General features: G+C 33.9%; 1 protein-coding gene across 1 annotated transcript in view; it reads right to left on the bottom strand.

The window, feature by feature from the left end:
* Positions 1–21,263, bottom strand: part of LOC114333387 (uncharacterized) — a 35,125-nt gene continuing 13,862 nt past the window's right edge. Inside the window, exons 3-5 of the mRNA XM_028283255.2 lie at positions 18,180–18,254; positions 10,707–10,840; positions 1–8,834 (exon numbers count right to left, since the gene is read on the bottom strand). Of these exons, the coding sequence (XP_028139056.1) occupies positions 7,956–8,834; positions 10,707–10,840; positions 18,180–18,254 (1,088 nt within the window). The 3' untranslated portion in view covers positions 1–7,955. The remainder of the gene's footprint in view (positions 8,835–10,706; positions 10,841–18,179; positions 18,255–21,263) is intronic.

The raw sequence follows: 21,263 nt of genomic DNA, 5'->3' as shown, positions 1-21,263 counted from the left end.
AATAATTTATAATATATTATATCAAACATAAATAGAAATACATATAGATAAAAACATATATACAAGTAGACTTTGTCAGGTCTTAAACATTTTATAATGAAAGTATAAAATATCATTATTTATTACAGCAAATATCCTCGTAGGTAAAACAAAAGTAATCTAAGTTGTCATTAAATGGTTAAGGATTCTACAAATATTTAAAACTCAAAGCTTTATTCCGTAAGGTGGTCAAATAAATTGCAATAAATTTTTTGTAGTATCCAAATATTTATTTTAGATGTACTTGTGCTCTCAAAGCCGTGCACGATAACGACCAATCACGGCAAACGTAGGATGCCGTTAGCTGTCAGTCCTATGCGCGAAAGAATAAAAATTTTTATGCGCCGTTGCCAAAATCGAACATAGAGAACAAAGGATTTTCACGAAGTGACCCTACTGGTTCGTTAGCGTTATACTGTGGCTACAGTATATAGAGGTTCCACAGTAAAATCACTCTTCTGTCGGCGCTTTGATCTCAGGAAGTAATACCGGCAGTACGCAATTGGTAATTCACCAGTGGTGGATGCGGGTTTTTCCTGTTAAAAGCCGTACGTTTCTATGCGAATAGCAATGCGAGAGTGGGGCAAAAGCGACTGCCAACATTGCGCGGTCGCCATGCGCGACTACAGATTTTACTTCCCATTTTTTCGGAGAGTGGTTCTACTGTGCCTCTTTATACTGTGCTGTGGCCGTACTGGCCTGCAAGCCCGCTCGCAGACCAGATATCAATCCCATAGATATAGAATATAGAACATGTTTGGGATGAGATGAAGAGACGTTTATAGAGTCGGTAACCGATCAATTGCTCGAAAATGAATTTCTCGATATGAAAATGGCTCGAAATACAAATTGCTCGAATAAAAAAGAGAATTATATATCTAAATAGTTATTCATAATAATACAAAATATAGACATAAGAAAGATATTTTAAATAGGACAAATTATGTCATATTCTACGTATAATGTACATAATCGAATAGTAATTTGAAAAAATATTTATAACACATCTAAAATATCTTTGAACTTTGGAAATAAAAGGAAAAATAACCATTTTGATTTAGTCTAATTATGATATAGGGAGTATGTTAATTTCCAGGTATTAAAGAAGGATTAAAATGATTGCCTTAATTTGATCGAAAATTGGTATCGCGGATTCCAAAATGCAAATAAGTGCTGATAGGCTATTGCGTTTAATAAACAATTATGAACAAAAAATTATATTTATGTGATTATGAACCTGCCTACATGGAATATTACATAATTTGTCATATTAAAAGTATCTTTCCTTTGTATATTTAGGTATATATTTTGCATTGTTGTGAATAAATACTTGGATAAATATATAATTTTCTACTTTATTCGACCAATTTGTATTTCGAGCAATTTTCATGTCGAGCAATTCCTTTTCGAGCAATTGACCTAGAACCTACAGAGTCATATGCAAACCTCCAGTAATTCAAAAAAGCTTTGCGACATATTGTTGCAGAAATGGAACAATCTTTCGCAGAATGTAATCTGATTCAAAACATGTCTCGCGTCATTTGCAAGCTGTTACCACTGCCAGAGGAGGTAATACTAGCTAATGATGTTCTTAAAATTTCTTTGGTTTCAACAAGTATTGCCTCTTTTCAAGTTTTTGTATAATCAAAGGAAAATTGTTCATTTTCATTACTTTCTATTAACTTTGAATGATAAAACATTGTTTTCTTTAGGTAAGCAATTCGTTAAGGGGAAAGGCGCAAAATGCAAAATTTTGACGCCTGTCAAAATTTTCAATGTATTTTAAATGTATTCATTTTTTTCGAATCCTAAGAAAACTAATAAGTATTTTTAAAACATTTAAACGCAGAATGGAAGATTATTTTATTACCCAGGGCCGAAAGTCCCTTAGAATAAATAAAAAGTTTCTTTTGAATGAGATATTTGCAATTAAAAATCACACTAAATTTTCTCTAATATTTTCACCCCTGTAACTTACTAAAATAAACATTATAGAAGTTATCACGGACTTTCGGTCCTCAGTAATAATGTAATATTTGACTATGCGTTTAAATTTTTTAAACATATTTTTACATAGTTTTTTCAGGATTCAAAAAAAATTAATACATTTAAAACACATTGAACATTTTGACAGGCGACATTTTGCGCCCATGTCCTTAACAAACTGTGTTACAACCGAAAACGTTTAAAAGAGAATAATAATTTCTAAAATTAACTCAAATTACGGAGTGACCCCAAGTATATGCTCGGCAGTGTATTTAACTTTTCAATTCCCTTTTTTTACAATATAAATACCTTAAGAAACCTCTCTGACTAAGGTGACTATCGTGCCTCTTATTTAACACGGCATTAGAAAAAATAGTTCGAGAGTTCCAGATTAATAAGAATAGTACTATCAGAATAGTACACAGAATCTCTGACTGAAGCATAAGAGAATATCAATGTGGGTTCAGAACAGGCAGAAGTACTGTGGATCAGGTCTTCACACTGCGAGAAATACAGGCTGAAAGTTAGGAATATAATAAAAACACCATGGTTCTTTTCATTGACTTTACACAGGCTTTCGATCGAGTCAAAAGAAGCGAATTATTCACAGCATTGTAAGACATGGACTTTTGTCCAAAGCTTATTAGAATTATAAAATTAACTCACTAAAGAACAATGAATAAAATCAAGATAAACAATACTATAACAGAAAGCTTTGAGGTCAAACAAGGAGTGCGGCAGGGTGATCCAGTATCGTCTATAATGTTTAGCATATTACTAGAAAAGGCTATACAGGAAGCAAACATTAAAAGAACAGGTCTGATCTACCACAAAAAACATCAGTGCTTGGCATTCGCGGACGATTTGGTAATCTTGGCTAGGAGCAAATTAGAACTTACAGAAACAGTCGTGAAACTCGAGGAGAGGACAGCAACCAAAGGATTGTATATAAATGAAGCAAAAACAAAGTATATGGAATAGACAAATAAGCAAATCGTTCGGGGATAATACATAACAATGACAACAGCCAAGGGAACACAGTATAAATTCGAAGAAGTTGAAAGATTTGAGTACTTAGGAACTGTCTTCACAAGAGATCCTAACTGTGAAGAAGGAATACAAAAAAGAATTACGTCTGGCAACCGCGCTATATTTGCTCTTAATGGGTTGTTAAGCAGTAAAAATATATCACGAAATGCAAAACTAAGAACTTACAAGACCGTAATAAGGCCGATAGTAACGTATGCTTCTGAAACATGGGTCACAACAAAAAAACACCAAGAGTTGTTATTAGTTTGGGAGAGGAAAATACTGCGCAAAATCTTCGGTGGGAAAAACTTAAATGGACAATGGGTAAGAAGAACAAATAAGGAACTAACTGAGCTCTACCAAGATCCTAACATATTAGCAGTAATTAAGGCGCAAAGACTTAGATGGTTGGGCCATGTACAGAGGATGATTCCATCTAGAATTCCCAAAATGGTACTATCTAGTGCATTGGCAGGGAAAAGGCGAAGAGGAAGACCGAGGTCACGATGGAGTAATGGAGTTAGAGAAGATATGAGAAGACTTAACGTAAAGAACTCGGAAAGAAAAGCGACTGACAAAAGGGAGTGGAAAAGAATAGTAGTACATCAAGCCATGAGCCTACTAGGCTCGTAGTGCTTACATATTATTATTATTAGCTATTATTATTATTATTCAGCTACATATGACGTTATTTTCCTAACAGAGAGTTGGCTTGGTCCTGAAATTAAAAGTAATGAAGTTTTCTGTGATTTATATACCGTATACCGTCGGGACCGTGATCATATTTCCAGCGAGAAATCAAGAGGAGGTGAAGTGTTAATTGCAGTTAGAAGTGATATCAGTTCTTGTCTAGTGGAAATTGCCAGTTCAAATGTAGAAAAGGTTTTTGCTGGAATTACTATTAATTGCATTAAATATGTTTTTGGCTGTGTCTACATTCCGCCCAGATCTAGATTGGATGTTTATTCCAATCACATTGATACTGTAAAACTAATTATGAATAAGTATAAAGATTCTAAACTAGTATTATTTGGGGATTATAATCTACCAAATCTGATATGGGACGGTGAGACGACTGCTAAAAATATAAGTAATGATAATGAAATTTTGTTTTGTGACGAGTTATATTTTTTAGGATTAGGTCAATATAATTATTTTAAAAACCAGTATGACTCAATTCTTGATCTGTGTTTCTCTGATACTTATTTAAATTTAAAAAAGCGGAAGCTTTAATGACGTGTGACAGGTATCATCCCTCACTTGAAGCATTAATATTATTTGATAATCAATATATCAATTTGGAAACTAATATTTATTATAACTTTCACAAGGCGGATTATGGTGCCTTGAATAATTATTTGCTTCAGATCAATTGGATTGAGTTGTACTGTTTAGAGGATGTAAATGACATTTTAGATGCTTTTTATTCCATTATTTGGAACGCAATTGAACTTTTTGTACCAAAGATATCTGTAAAAAGATGAAATTTTCCTGTCTGGTTCTCATCTGAACTTAAGAGTAAAGTCATTGCCAAAAAGATAAAACTACAAAGCAGACTACTGAGCAGTCTTACAATGCTTACGTTTCAAAGATGGAAGTGAGAATAAATGAGAACGCTGGTGAATTTTGGAAGTTCATCAAAAATAAAACCAACGGACATGGTGCTCTCCCTGGCTCTATGTTTCTAGGTGAGGAAAGTGAGAATGACAAACAAAAAATAACAGAGTTGTTTGCGAAACATTTTGGTACTGTATACAGCACTTTTAATGGTAAATCTCTGGATAACCTGGAGAGTAATGAAATTTTCTCACAACAGCTGGAGGTGAAAATTAGTAACCTCGAAGTCACTTTTGACAATTTACTGAATGTGTTGTTGTCATTAAATGTCAATAAAGGGGCTGGCCCTGATTTGATACCGAATTTGTTCCTAAGAGAAAGTGCAGTGTCCTTGTGTGAACCATTAGTATATGTTCTTAATAAATCTCTCCAGACGGGAATTTTCCCGAACAGATGGAAACATTCCTTTGTGTGTCCTATTTTCAAGGCAGGAGATCATAGTGATATCAAAAATTATCGGCCAGTTTGTTTTCAGTCAGCCTTATCTAAAGTATTTGAAAAAATGGTTTTGCAAAGTTTGGATAATTGTTTTAGGAACATTATTACGGACAACCAACATGGATTTGTAGGAGGACGTTCTACTCTCACTAACCTCTTTTTGTATATCGATAGTATAGGTACAGCAATGGATGAGGGTTATGAGGTGCACTCTATATATACCGATTTCAGTAAGGCCTTTGACCTACTAGATCATAATGTCTTAATTATAAAGCTGAGAAACTTTGGTATCACTGGTTCTTTATTAGCTTGGTTTACTTCGTATTTGCAAGAAAGAAAATTGCAAGTAAGATCAGCAGGATGTGTTTCTAATGGATTTGAAGCCGTGTCAGGGGTTCCGCAGGGTTTCCATTTGGGTCCTAAGCTTTTTCTGTTGTTGGTAAATGATATTGGTAGGAACTTTAAATCTGAATATCTGATATTTGCAGACGACTTAAAGATATTTAAATGCATTAGGTCAGAATCTGATTGTGAGGGTTTGCAGAGAGACTTGGATTCTTTAGTACATTGGTGCCAGGAAAATAATCTTAGATTGAATGCTTCAAAATGCTCATATGTATATTATTTTTTCACGTAATAAGACCACCAGTGATTTTAAATACAAGATAGGAGATGTGGATTTATCTAGGGTTCAGGTAATTAAGGATTTAGGTGTGTTACTGGATAGTAAGCTAAGTTTCGTGGACCATTATGATGCCATTATTGCGCGTGCTAATCGGACATTAGGGTTAGTCATGAGAATGTCATATGATTTTAATAATTTGTTTGTAATTGTGAGATTGTTTTTGAGTTATGTTCGTTCATTACTAGAGTATTGTTCAGTGATTTGGAGTCCAAGTCATGAGAATCACAAATATCGAATTGAATCGATTCAAAATAAATTCGTTAGATATCTGCGGTATAGATTAGGTACTAGAGGAATGCAATTGAATTCCAGTCAGGTCATGCAGATGTTTCATTTGCACCGTCTAGAGGATCGCAGGCGATACTTTGACCTTAATTTCGTATTTAAGGTGTTAAATGGTATTATTGTTGCACCTAGCATTCTGGGTCGAATAGGTTTTTATGTTCCAGCTAGGAATTTGAGAAGATGTCCCTTGCTATCCGCTAGATCGTGCAATACACGTCATGCAGAAATATGCCTTTAAATAGAATTGTTTCTAGTGTAAATGAGTTTCCAAATATAGACTTTATGGGAGTCACACTAAATGCTTTTAAAAGGACTATTTCACGTGAATTATTTTAGTTTGATTTTAATTTTTTGATGTCGTTAGTTTAATTGTAAGTATTGTAAGTTAACTTGTGTTCAATGTTTAATTTTGACTTTTAATTTTAATTGTAAAATGGAGTTTTCCGTCAATAAATATTAATTTAATTATTAAGAGCATCTGCACAGAGAATGGGACCAAATATATGTGTTGCACTAGGTCAAGCAACCCGACACCTACAAGAATAATAATTGAGGACCTAGAACTGGAATGTGTCGACACTTTCATATACTTAGGCTCAAACTTAGGCACTTAGAATGAACCAGAACTGCTCAAACGTTTTGAGCGAAAAATTCTATGAAGAATATATACAGGGTGTAACAAAAATACAGGTCATAAATTAAATCACATATTCTGGGACCAAAAATAGTTCGAATGAACCTAACTTACCTTAGTACAAATATGCACATAAAAAAAGTTATAGCCCTGTGAAGTTACAAAATGAAAATCGATTTTTTCGAATATATCGAAAACTATTAGAGATTTTTTATTGAAAATAGATATGTGGCATTCTTACGGCAGGAGCATCTTAAAGAAAAATTATAGTAAAATTTGTGCTCCCCATAAAAATTTTATGGGGGTTTTCTTCCCTTAAAGCCCCCCAAACTTTTCTGTACGTTCAAATTAAATTATTATTGTGGTACCATTAGTTAAATTCAATATTTTTAAAACTTTTTTGGCTCTTAGTATTTTTTCGATAAGGCAGTTTTTATCGAGTTGCGGCTTCTTTTTTAATATGTTTACATACAAATTTTATGGGGGTTTTGTTCCTTTAAACCCCCCAAATGTTTGTGTACGCTCCAATTAAACTATTACTGCGATACCATTAGTTAAACAAAATGTTTTTAAATGTAAATCTTTAATAGTTTTCGATATATTGGAAAAAATCGATTTTCATTTTGTAACTTCAAAGGGTTGTAACATTTTTTATATGCACATTTGTACTAAGGTAAGTTAGGTTCAATCAAACTATTTTTGGTCCCAGAATATGTGATTAAATTTATGACCTGTATTTTCGTTACACCCTGTATATGGAGGGATAAAAGAACAATGTTTGTGGCGCAGGTGTTACAACTTTGAGTTATAGAGAAGTTTTGGAGAACCTGATGCTGTAAAATTCATTAAGGTAGCACGTCTTAGTTAGATGGATAGGTCATGTAGTCAGACAAGAGGAAGATGCCATAGTGAAAAAAGTTTTTGATCGAAAAGGGCAGGTAGACAATGAGCAAGAGGAAGACCGAGACTTAGGTACCAAGACAAATTAGAAAATTATTTAAAATCTATTGGAATTAGAGCATACAGAAGAGTTGCCAGAGACAGGGACGAATGGAGAATTGTTCTGAAGAAGGCTTTGGCTCATAAAGAGATGTAGCACCACTGATGATGATGAAGGAAACTCTCTGTAACAAATAATTATACTTCACAAATTCAAGCAATCGCTACAAATGTTAGTTTATTTGGTTTATGTCAGAAAACAACCATAGATGCTTCTTAAGAGATTGTACTAATCAGTCAAATTTATTTATGATGCACTGGAGTATCTTGCAACAGAAGACACTGAGTCTGAATCTTGTGACTCAAATTGGAACCTTTTCTGTCAGACCTAGGAGTTTCTAAAACGAAACTATTAGATCGGATTGTGTTGTAGAGTGCCAACGCTTTTTGACTTCGGGGACTTTTTTCGCAATCGGGATTTTTAGCAGCCATATTCTTTTTTAAGGTACTCTTTCTCAGATCGTCACTTCTTAATATCGCAGGAGATGTCAAGAGCTTCTTATTTTTGGGCGGGCTCTTTTTTAATAACCTTTCAGAACGTCGGTTAGCTGTTGAGTTTTGATTCTCTTTAAAGTTTTCATCTGGTACTAGAGACTTTAGAGTTAGTAATACATTATTTAATTGAGTCATGGTCTCTTGGTGCCTTATTTCTTCCTTCCGCATCATATCTTGTATATTATTAATGCATGTCACTAAATTTGACTTGTTTGGCGAATTATTATTAAGTTTTGTCTTTTTAATACTGTTTATTACCGTATCTTGCATTAAGTTGCACATGTTAGTTATTGGGGAATCTACGCACATTAGTTCTAATTTATTAAATTCTCTTGAGGAATCGGGTGATTTAAGTTCATCTTCCATTAGGCCTCTTTCACATTCGTCTGACGGGTTTATATGTTCAGGTATATTTTCAGATTTATCTATTTTGAATTCAGGGATTCGTATTTCCGGTTTTTTTATTTTGTGTCCACCACGTGTTGCATGGAATTCTTCTGTGATTTGCTTTAATACAGGTTTAAAAGGAACTTTGTTTAAAGATTTTTTATTGGTTAAAATTTCTTCCTCGACTTCTTCCATATTTAATAACGGAGATGATGGATTTTGATTTTGAAACACTTTGCTCTGAAAAAAGACAGATAGCTCTATTAGATATTTAATACAAATCACATCTATCAGAAAAATATCATAAGTAAGTTTATTTAAAGAAATGGTTCTCAAACTTTTTTGCAAAAAACTAAATTTTTTAACGGAACTCTAAAGCCGTAGACTAAAAGCAAACCCAGTATTGTTTATTTATTAATAATCACACAAAAAAAGATAGCGTTACGATACTTCCGTAAGATTGATTCTACATAGAAAAAGTATCTTGACGTAAAAGAAAAAGTATTGGAGGTGTTAAGTCACAATGACGACCTCTCGTGGATTTCGGCGGAACTAAAATTGAGGGAAAAATTGTTTTTTCTTCTTTTTCTTTTCATTCGCCTGCTGGGGTTTTTAATGTCAAATCGTTGTCAAATTTTGAAATTTCAAACGCGCGAAAAAATATCATTGTTTACATATTGGTGGTCAATATAAAATTATTAACATGAAATATTCACGTTTCAATAAAGGTTGGCGTCGATGTTGTATAGAAACTTATAAAAAAAATCTGCTGATGGAGTACAATTGCATTATTGTCCAGTTAAAAAAACGGAACAAGTATTATGGATCGAAGCTTGTGGTTAATACTAAACAGATATGTACACAGTGAACCTATTTAGATCAAAATCCATTAAAATATATTTTTCTATTCTTATACTATGATATATCAATTCGCCCCATGCAACGAAGACTACAGTAACTCAAAAAACGTTACATTTGACTTACTGTTATGGTATTATTCTTATTTTTAAGCTTTATTTGGTAGAAAAGTATGGTAAATCAGGAATGAATTTTAAGGCAACCAGTAAAGCATTTGAATGTATATAGTAAGTTTACTGACCCAAACTCCTGCAGGCGAAAACCATAATAAGTTGAGTTACTGCAGTCTTCGTTGCAAGAAACAGAGGAAGGTTTTGCTAGTTTGATTCAAACTGTTTGACTTACTATAGTTTTCTCTAGTAAGACTCTAATTTTAGTTATTCCGATTAACTATAGAAATGTGTTTTATTCTAATTTTTTAAATAGTACTGCTTTGCTTCAATAAATCTGTTATTAGTAAGTCTAGTCTAGAATAAGTATTTTTTCGTTAACTGTTTCGACGAAAACTATAGTAAGTCTACAGAATTTAGCAAAACACCTATTTTTTGTTATGTTTGATCTGTGAAATCCCTTAAAACCCTTTATACATATAATATAACAGAAATTTAAATTTGTAAGACGTATTTCTTCCAAAGATAACGTCATTTACTGTTACTGAGTATAGAGTAAGTATGTTTTTTCCTTAATTGCTTCGACGAAAACTATAGTAAGTCTACAAAATTTAGCAAACAATGTGTTTTTTTGTTATGTTTGAACTGTGAAACCCTTTAAAACCCTTTACCTATAATATACCAGAAATTTCAGGTTGCAAGGCGTATTTCTTCCAAAGATATCGTGAATATTTCGCATTCCACACTTAAAAACACAACAGAAATGAGGTATGTATATTATCTTCTTCGATTAATTCTTCTAGTGAGAATGTTAAATTACTCCTTGTACAAAACAAAATTACTAAGAAACGCAACTAAAATGATCTAAAACACATTAAGAATTACTGATATGTTTGCCTCCCCACTGTCAGATTGACTTAACTTTGACAGCATGTTGGAATGGCCTATTATGATTAGGTTAGAGTGTTAGAGGTTAGAAAAGAGAATATTCTGAATTATTAGGTTATGAGCATGCTTATGGGAAGAACAGGTTTATGATTATGTAAAGTTTATGTTATATTTAAATCAAGAAATATATTAAGTATTTAGTGTCATCTGCATTTTACTTAAGAAACAAGAGGCCAACAATTATGTACATACACACCTTTCTTGGTATTACCAACTGTTTGGATTTTCTCTTATTCGCTAGCGTCTCTCTCGGCTGAAACGTCGAAGTAAAAAGCCTTTTGGCACTATGTGGAGCGTCTATTTTTCGTTTTTTACTTTGCCGTTCCTCTGCTAAAAAGGATAATTATAAACTTAGTCATACTGATAAAAAAATCTTAGGAAACGAAAGAGAATCTCTCTCTCTCTCTCTCTCTCTCTCTCTCTCTCTCTCTCTCGCTCTTTCTCTTTGTTTTTAAATCAAGAGGAGTAAACTAAAAAGACAGATTTACACCCAAGCAAGTCACTAGAAATATCACCAAATACATCTTTTTTGGTTGATCATATCGGCTTTTGACGGTAATCCATAAATATTATATTATACTAATACGTCGCTAAAAACTTCTAAAAACAACTGTTTTTTATATAAAAACAGACTAAAAATCTAAAAATTAAAGGAATAACGCAGAAAATACAAAAAATCGCTGGTATAACTTAATTAACCTATGAAATGCCAATAGTGTCAAAATTTTATAAATGTCATTAGTGTCAGAATTTGATAACAGTGGAGTAAACTTGCCTGAGGTTGGACCAATTACAAACAAGCTTTACGGCGCGGGAAATTTGAATTACTCCTCTTGGTTTAAAAACAGACTATAGATCGCAAATACTCGAAAAAAAAACGGAAATTGAAGGAAAATAGTGTCCTTGCACATTTAAAAGCCGCGAGTTGATTTCTATGTGTGTTAAATATTTTACGAAGAGTTGTGTAATTGCACCAATTTAACTGAATTACTAAATTGTTTCCATTTTCCTTTCAAATTCACACACCTTCTACTAATACGGGGGTCGGCATAAGTCAGGCAACGCTCTCAAAATATCGACGTAAGTCCGGCAACGTTCATAAGTCCGGCAAAATTGTCGAAAAAGATCCTTCTTCTTCTTCCTTCTTGTATGTAGGCTTTAAAGCCTGTTTCTTCTGCAATATTAGCCTTATAAATTATTTAAGTTATCGCACCATCTTTTTCTTGGTCTGCCAATACTTCTTCGTCCATCTGGTGACTTATCTCGTGCTATTCGTACTATCATATCCTCTGCCATTCTACTAATGTGTTCGTTCCACTCCTGTTTCCGTTTTGTCACCCATCCATTTATGTCTTCTACACTGCATGATCTTCTTTTGTTCGTGCATCAGACAGTTGTGTCAGTGTCATGATAGCACGTGGGTGTCGACCTACGTTGCAAGTGTGCGGGAATTAGAGATGGTACAGAATAGCATTTTTCGGTAATAGGTTGGAACTGAACCTATTCCAAACAAATACCTATTCCGGAAACCTAATGCGAGTTTCTGATATATCGATCGCCCTAACTTGTTCCTAGTTGTGCCACTATTGTCTTGCGCTGCATCAAATTCAAACGATCAAACTAGTGGGTAGCTATAATTTTGTATTTTTAATCTAGAGCAGAGGTCGGCAATGTTTTTAATGTAAAGAGTTAAATACTAAATTAAAAATTTATGGCGGGCGCCAACTATTTTTTGACCTAACAAATATATAAAGATAAACGTATAAAATATATGTGTAAATTTTGAATTTCTTGTCTAAATTAACAATAGTTTAAGGGCTCACTAAAAAACGGCGCAGCGGCGCCCGCGCGTTGCCGACCTCTGATCTAGAGGATGTATTTAATTTGATTTTTAAATATATTTATATTTCTTACCATGTTTTTCCTACAATTCGTAAATCTATGTAACAACTATTAAAACAATTTTTTTTTACATGTAATTATGGGTTTTTAAATTACCTAAAGTCGAGGTTTATTCAGAATTCGTTTATGCAAATAGAAAATGAAGACACTAAGTTATTACAGAAGATAGGATCGATTAGATTATAGTCATATAAATAAAAACATAATGCGAAAGAGTCAAAATTTTAACAGTATTAAATGACAACTATACCCGCCATAAATTAGAAATCTATCGTATCGACCTGAAATTCTTTTGAACCCATCACCTTAAACAGATGTGAGATGTTGGAATCGAAACACACGCCACCGATGCGTTTCTCTATGGTACCTATTCCGAGAGATCAGTTCAAGTGTCATTTCAAATCCCTTGCCCGGTCGTTCCGGAAAGTGTACTCAACTACGGCCGTAAACCGTAATCGAAACCGATGCCGTCAAAGTTTTGTCACTTGTAATATGTGGCATAGTCGATTGAAACAATTTCGACGTACCCGCTCCAGTTCCATCATGCCATCCCCAACGAAACGAACGTCACCGATGCGTTCCCTACTAACCCTGCGGTGGTGGTTCTTTCGATGTCTAAATGACTGTGCTAAAACCTATTCCGAGCGAGAATCCAGTTCGAGTTTATTGTAAAAATTGCGGATTGCGGTCGATGCAGCGCCGTTGGAATCGAAACCGATGCCGTCGACTTCTTGTCACTGGTGCGTGGAATAGACGATTGGAACCTGTGGTTCCAATTGGAACCTCATGGAATACCTATTCCGAGGTACTTGCTCCAGTTCCATCATGCCATCTCTAGCGGGAATACCTTAATGTTCATTTTGGAGAATGGATAGGCAGAATCGTTGAGTGGCCAGCACGGTCATGTGACCTGACACCCTGTGATTTCTTTTTGTGGTGCTTTCTCAAGAATCGAGTTTTTGCTAGAGGACTACGCACCCCTCCGCGACGTCCCCGCAATTGAAGAACAATTTGAAAATCTTCGCGGACAGCTTGACGTGCTTCGCCGGACCTGACTCTCCGTTGCGAAACGTTGCAATAGAGTTCAAATAGAGTCTTCATCAGTCTTCAACTAAACGCGTACCAGTAACCAGTCAGTGTTCAAAAGTTCTCCCGGGGTAAAAATACCCTAGTGTCGGTTCTATAAATAAATTCCTTTATCGCTATTGGTGTTTCCATCTGAACAACGTTCTCCACTGAGCCCCAGAGGGATTATACATTATACATGGTGATCAAGATTATACATTGATCAAGATGAGCATCAATTTGAAAACTGACAGTAACCTTTTTTCGAATCCCTTTTGTAATGTGTTTGAATAAAGTCATTTTGAGGAGTGCGGTCCTGAACTTGTTGATTAAGTACACCTAAATTTAGTCTCCAAGATTTTCATCGCTTTTCTATAGTAAATCTTTAAATTAATTACAAGAAACATAACCAGTAGTTTAGTTATTAGTGGTGATTTGATTGCCGTAAGTACTTTTATCAATATATTTACGGTTTCATCAAAATCTTACAGAATTACGAATTTCAATCCAGTCGTACAGTTTTGTAAATTCGAAAGCGATTAACAAAAACATGTTTTTTGGCTTATCTTCGATAAGTTAAATACTTTGTAAATAACAGAGTCGTACTGACCCAATTACAATATAATGGAACAAAATAAGAAAATTAAAATAAAAAGTATTTAACAATTTTATCCGATGGCTGGTACTTCTGACTACAGGGGTCCTCCAATGTTACCCAATACACAAACACCATCTTACTCTACAATTAGTCAACAGAAAGCAGCTACATTCCCCTTGAAAGAACAAGCCATTATTATCCCAGCAGTAGACACACTAAAATTAGAAGACTACGTTACAGCAGTAGGATCACTACATGTACTTTTTTCGTCAATAATTTCTAACGGCAGAATCTGCATCTACTTCTCCAGCAAAGAAGTTGTTGACACTTTTTTAACAGACCACGGAGGTATAAAAATAGGAGATAATGTTATTAGAGCGAGAAGATTAATCACTCCTGCTAAAAGGTTACTGTTATCTAGTGTCTGTCCGTCTATTCATCACATCGTTGAAAAATATCTTGCTGAAAATGGCTTTCATCTTCTTTCACCGATGACTTTCTTAAGAGCAGGAATTCAAGACCCTCAATATAGTCACGTATTAAGCTTCCGTAGACAGATGTACTATACACCTGTTGACAATCTTGTTATTCCTGAATCAATTCTCATTGACTTCGATAATACATCTTACCGAATCTTTCTTTCTGATGGACTCACCTGCTATCTCTGTCATCAATCTGGTCATATAGCCTCAACGTGTACCAATACGGCCATCCAGCCAAACCCGTCCTTACCTACATCCCAAACTGACCAAGACTCTATTCCTTCCTTTAGTGCAATAGCAGAAAACAAAAATCACTCTAGTCAGAATCAAATGGAAAAAACTTGTGAAGTAATGGATTCCCAAGAACTTAATACAGAAATTAATAGACCGCAATGTTCTCATTCTGAAATATCGACTCCACTTAGTACACCACCCGGTAGAAAACAGAAGTAGATTTTACGAAACCAAAAGCAATATCAACAAAAAAGCCAAGAGCCACTAAATCTGATACAAAAACAGGAGAAACAGTTTCTACAGAATCACTTATCCAACCAGCAAAGGAATTTATTGATGAAGCTGCAACCCAGTTTGACTTAAACTATGCAGATATAGTCAGCTTTCTGAATGATGCACATGGTTCCCCCAATCCATTTAATATAGCACTAGAATACACGGAAAACATAAGAGGACTATTAACAATACTAACAGAAATTTACCCCAAACTCAAAGACAGACGCATTAAATCTAGAATTACACGAATAGAGAAGAAAATACGTCGTCAACTAAATCTAGAACATATTGAAAATGATGACAACTCCGAAGATGTTTCTCAAGGAAACCCCAATTAAACTATATCAACTGGAAAGACAAGCTACTGGACTACCAAGTGATATTAAGTGTGTATTAGACTGTGATTGATTGTGGCAAAATCATTCGGTTTTTAAAATAAACTAAATTACATAACCAAATATGAGTGCTACTTTAAGAAGAATTATAAATTAAAATCAACGTTGTAAAACTCTATAGTTTGTATATTATATTAACTAAATATGTATTATACAGCGTGCCCCGAAAAGATTGGTCATAAATTATACCACAGATTCTGGGGTCAAAAATAGGTTGATTGAACCTCACTTACCTATATACAATAGTGCACACAAAAAAAGTTACAGCCCTTTGAAGTTACAAAATGAAAATCGATTTTTTTGCATATATCGAAAACTCTCAGAGATTTTGTATTGAAAATGGACATGTGGCATTTTTATGGCAGCAACATCTTAACAGGTTCACTGTCCACAGACCACATATGGTCTGTGGACTAAAAGCACTACCAGTTCACAGACCATATGTGGTCTGTTCGTAGATACAATTTTCAGGTTGTTTATAAAAGTGGACGTGAGGAGAATGGCCTTTATTAGACGTGAACTTGTCAGAACATATCCCATATATTATAAATAGTGTTGGGACAAAGAGAAAAAATGTGTAATTTTATCGTAATTGCGATAAATGTAATATCGAAGCTAAACACCCATATTTTATTGCGTTTTCACTTTTAGCGAACTAAAAAATGGATATGTAAGATAAAATAATAATATACAATATAATGAAAAGTAAATATTTATTGAAAAATAAAGTATTGAAAAAAAGTTATATGTTCAATGTACTTTTTGGAAACATTGTAGACAATACGGTTTGGTACAGATGTTGCATATTTGTGAAACTTTTTTGGTTTTATTAGTGGCAGCTGCTGATGTTTCTCCTTTTTGACGAAATTCATTATAGCATGCAGCACACCTACGTCTAGTAATTTTTCCATCTTTTCTATCCAGCGGTTTAAGAAAATGCTGTACTTGTGACGAGGTATTGCAGGTGTCTGAACAACGTTTATACCCAAAAGATTTTTCACAATACTCATTTGGGCCTGCAATATTGTACATTTATTTTTCTGGTTCAATTTATTGAACAAATAAACTGTATTTATGATACCCACTCCAAACAGAACATCGACAGCAACTTTTTTGTACCAGGTCAAGGTCTTGCGAATTGGTAGCTAATTTCACGTATTTTGTTGTCTTAGAACATAAAGACGACCTAAGTTTATCGTAATTGATAAGTTGTCTATGCCATTTCTTATTTGATACAGGGAAAAAATGGATAAAATGAGGAAAGTACGCACATACCACATATGGTCTGTGGACTCACGAGACAACTTTTGGTCATTTTTGTTCTATAGAGTCCACAGTCCATATGTGGTATGCTGTAAAACAAATATTTTTTAATTATATATTTATATATTTTACAACAATATTTGTTTATTTAAAGCCAGAAGATATCAATTTTTACAAAAACATAACTGGACTTATGAGCAATTTCCACTCTAAAACCTGGACAGTGAACCTGTTAAAAAAAATTTAAGAAAAATTTTTACACCCCATAAAAATTTTATGGGGGTTTTGTTCCCTTAAACCCCCCCCCCCAAACTTTTGTGTACGTTCCAATTAAATTATTATTGTGGCACCATTAGTTAAACACATTATTTTTAAAACTTTTTTGCCTCTCAGTATTTTTTCGATAAGCCAGTGTTTATCGACATATTTTTAATATTTGTCGAATCCACCACATATTTGTATATGGTTAAGTACGATTATAGAGACCTGTTAATAATCTGAGAATTTATTTATAAGTTACATTTTTAGGTATATTTTGAAAAAGAAGCTACATCTCGATAAAAGGTGACTTATGAAAAAAAAAAGACTAAGAGGCAAAAGTTTTAAAAACACTGTTTAACTAATGGTACCACATTAATAGTTTAATTGGAACGTACACAAACATTTGGGGGGTTTCAAGGAACAAAACCCCCATAAAATTTTTACGTAAATATATTGAAAAAGAAGCCGCATCTCAATAAAAACTTTTATAACGAAAAAATAATAAGAGGCAAAAAAGTTTTAAAAACGATGTGTTTAACTAATGGTACACCAATAATGAATTAATTGGAACGTACACAAAAGTTTGGGGGGGTTTAAGGGAACAAAATCCCCATAAATTTTTTATGGGGTGGACAAATTTCACTATAATTTTGTTTTAAGATGTTCCTGCCATAAAAATGATCCATGTCCATTTTCAATAAAAAATCTTTAATAGTTTTCGATATATTAAAAAAAATCGATTTTCATTTTGTAACTTCAAAGGGCTGTAACTTTTTTTATGAGCACATTTGTACTAAGGTAAGTTAGGTTCAATCGAACTATTTTTGACTCCAGAATGTGTGGTATAATTTATGAACAATCTTTTCGGGACACCCTGTATATTGTACCACCGCTAATAACCTTTTATGGTTGATGCGGGTTATTTCTAATAATAAAAAAGTCATTTTGACACTGCATTTTTTTCTCTTAGTGCAAATTTGTTGCCCGACTTATGCCGACCCCTGTATGTGTACCAACGAAAAAGGGAGTCGTAGAGTGAGACACAGAATCCATCAGATCATCTGGATAATTTATTATCAACAAAACTTTGAAGATAATTTGTTAAGTATTTATTTGTAAAAAAAATAGCATAAACTTAACGTACTAATATTTACAGTTTCATCCTTCATTGAATGTATTCCTACTATATTTACCTTCAATTTCCTCTCTGAGTTTGTTGAAGTCTATAGGTACAAGCTTTGCTGGACTGCTCTTTGTAACTGGAATTCCTAAAATCACAAATAATTATGTATTTTAATGTAATAAGGTAAGATATTATGTTTTGAAAAAAAAATTAATTTGAAATCACCCGATTTTGATATCCGATATAGTGACGATGACACAAGCAAATAAATCATTGTTTATTTTAACTAGTAAATGTTTATTGGAGTCTCTACAGAAACAGAAGAAATGTTCTGGAATCAAGAGGTGATGCTGGGTGCACTTCTCGATATAGAGGGAGCTTTCAAAACACCTCCTACGAAGCAATCAAAAGGGTAATTAATCTAAAAAGAAGAGACGAAACAAGCGGCAGCTGATATATTGCCTGGTGAGGAGTCATGTAACATACACAACGTTACTGGGAGATACAGTGTCAGCACAGGTAGCCAGAGGGTGTCTGCTGCTGTCTGTTTTATCTCATGTATTTATTTATTTATTCCACGGGCTGCTGCCCAATAGGATTGAAATCATCTCTTGTAAAATCTGGTTATATATGGGCTGATAGCTATATTCAGCACCGACAGACATCATGTCCTGCGCTATGCCGATTATCTGGTCATCTGACAATTTAATGGTAAAGTCAGAGATACAATCCAACATAATTTTATTTTCTTTGAGATCAAACCCCAAAAAACCTTTAAACTCTACTGACTTGGGAAGTTTACAGTCTATTACCAGAATGCCCTGGGTCTCCGAACAAAACTTACTGAATTAAGCCTCAATGTTTTTAATTGTACCTATGATATTATCATTTTAACATAAACTTGGCTCAATGGTGACATTGCCGATGCTGAAATTGGTCTTGTCAATTACCAATATCTATGGACAGGATCGTACACCTGCCTCTAGTCCATCTCTTATATATAGTATTGATTGCTATTGTAAAGAAATATTCATCATGACGAATCCAATCTGATCCATCTATTGAACAGCTGTTTGTACGGTTTCATGACAAATTTATACTGGGAGCTCTATATATTCCATCCCAATCTCCAGCCTACACTTATCAAGTTCTTGCTGACCAACTAATGCTTCTAAGTGAACAATTTTCATCTCTGAAATTTTACTTATTTGGTGACTATAATCTCCCCTCAGCTAGGTGGAGAGTTGAAGATTATTGCTCTTTTGCTACCTCACAACACAAACTTCATCACCGCTAGCTGAAGTTGATGATATTGACGTTGTTTCAAATTTGTGTGCTTATCATAATCTTTTTCAATGTAATTTTATATTTAATAGCAGGGGTGTTATTCTGGATCTTATCCTGGCCCCAGAAGGGCTTGTTATTTCTGAAGCTGACGATGCTCTGATTTCACCTGACTCTCATCATCCTCCTCTGTTAACATCATTGCAGCTTAATGTTTTTGATAGGTCAATTTCTGGTAATGAATATTATTATGATTTCCGTAACGCAAACCTTGCAGCAATTCACAAATGTCTAGAGTCTAGAATATATAGAATGGGATAACCTGTTTCATGGTAGAGATCTTTCCGACATGATTGCTATGTTTTATGACATTATTTACTCTTTTATCCAACATTTCACTCCAGTTAAATATTGTAGTATTAAGGAAATTTCCTTGTTGGTATTCTTCCGAGCTTAAGCAATTGTTAAATGAAAAAATAAAAAAGCATTTTTGGAAATTTGTAGGTAGCAAACGTGAAAACAATTGTGTACCTGACTCAATGATCCTGAATGAATCTGTAGCTTCCAGCGGCAATGGCATTGCCAACTTATTCGCAGATCACTTTTCATCAGTTTATACTGATATTACTTTAAATTGCAATGTTGATCATATATTTAGTCTAAACTCAGTATCTCATCATATCGTATCCAGATTTCCAAAATTTACGAAAAGATTTCATCATTTAGTGTCAATAAGGGTCCTGGGCCTGATGGTATACCACCTACTTTTCTTAGGGAATTCAGTTTTATACTATCGCGACCTTTGTTTCATATATTTAAAAGATCTTTGGATGTAGGTCAATTTCCAGACTTTTGGAAACTTTCTTAGGTCACACCAATATATAAATCTGGTAATAAATATAATATTAGTAATTACCGTCCTATATCTGTTCTTAGTGCTATACCAAAAGTTTTTGAAAGTATTATTATCTACTGATTTCCTCACGTTTGATAGTTCCGAGATCCTAAACTCTCAGCAATTCGGTTTTAAGTACTACAGGTAAATCTGCAGAACTGAGCTTGTTGACCTATGTCGATTTTCTGTCTGAAGCCTTGGAAGAGGGACTTCAAGTTGATTCAATTTATACTGACTTTTCCAAGGCCTTTGACAGAGTAAATCGAACTCCTGATTCGCAAGCTTAGCTCCTATGGCATAAGTGAATCTTTGTTGTAGTGGTTACAGAGTTATTTAATTGAAAGATTTCAACAGGTCCGAGTGAACCACTTTTACTCACAAACTTTTTCGGTTAAGTCAGGTGTACCACAGGGGTCCCATTTGGGTGCATTACTCTTTAATATATTTATTAATGATATCACCAACTGTTTTCAGATTGTAACGCCCTACTATTTGATTATGACCTAAAGTGCTTTAAAGTTATAAAAAATCATTATGATGCTGCCATATTGCAATTAGAACTGACTAACCTCTCTGTATGGTGTTCACTTAACGGTATAAACCTTAATTCCAGAATTCCAGCAAATGTCATGTACTCACCACTCTATATTATCAAACTACACTGACCGGCACGAAAAACGGGTACCCCAAAAAATGGGTCAGTTTAAATGTCTCACCTCTCCTAAACCTGCTGTCCGATTTAAGAAATTTTTTTTAATATCTTATGGCCTTATTCTTTAACAATATCTCTGTAATAATATTGTTCGTAAATAGGTAAATTTTCATTGTATACCGGGTGTACGAATCAAACTGTGTTTTTTTCTCAAAGTTCGCAACACCCTGTAAAATATTCTAGCATTTATAAAATACTGAACTTAAAACCCAACTATAGCCTCAGGTTTTCTTAACATTCTGTTTTTTTATTCATTCGCTTAT

This window comes from Diabrotica virgifera, chromosome 1 (assembly GCF_917563875.1).
Source record: "Diabrotica virgifera virgifera chromosome 1, PGI_DIABVI_V3a".
Lineage (NCBI taxonomy): Eukaryota > Metazoa > Arthropoda > Insecta > Coleoptera > Chrysomelidae > Diabrotica > Diabrotica virgifera.
This window is presented reverse-complemented; position numbering and strand designations above follow the sequence as displayed.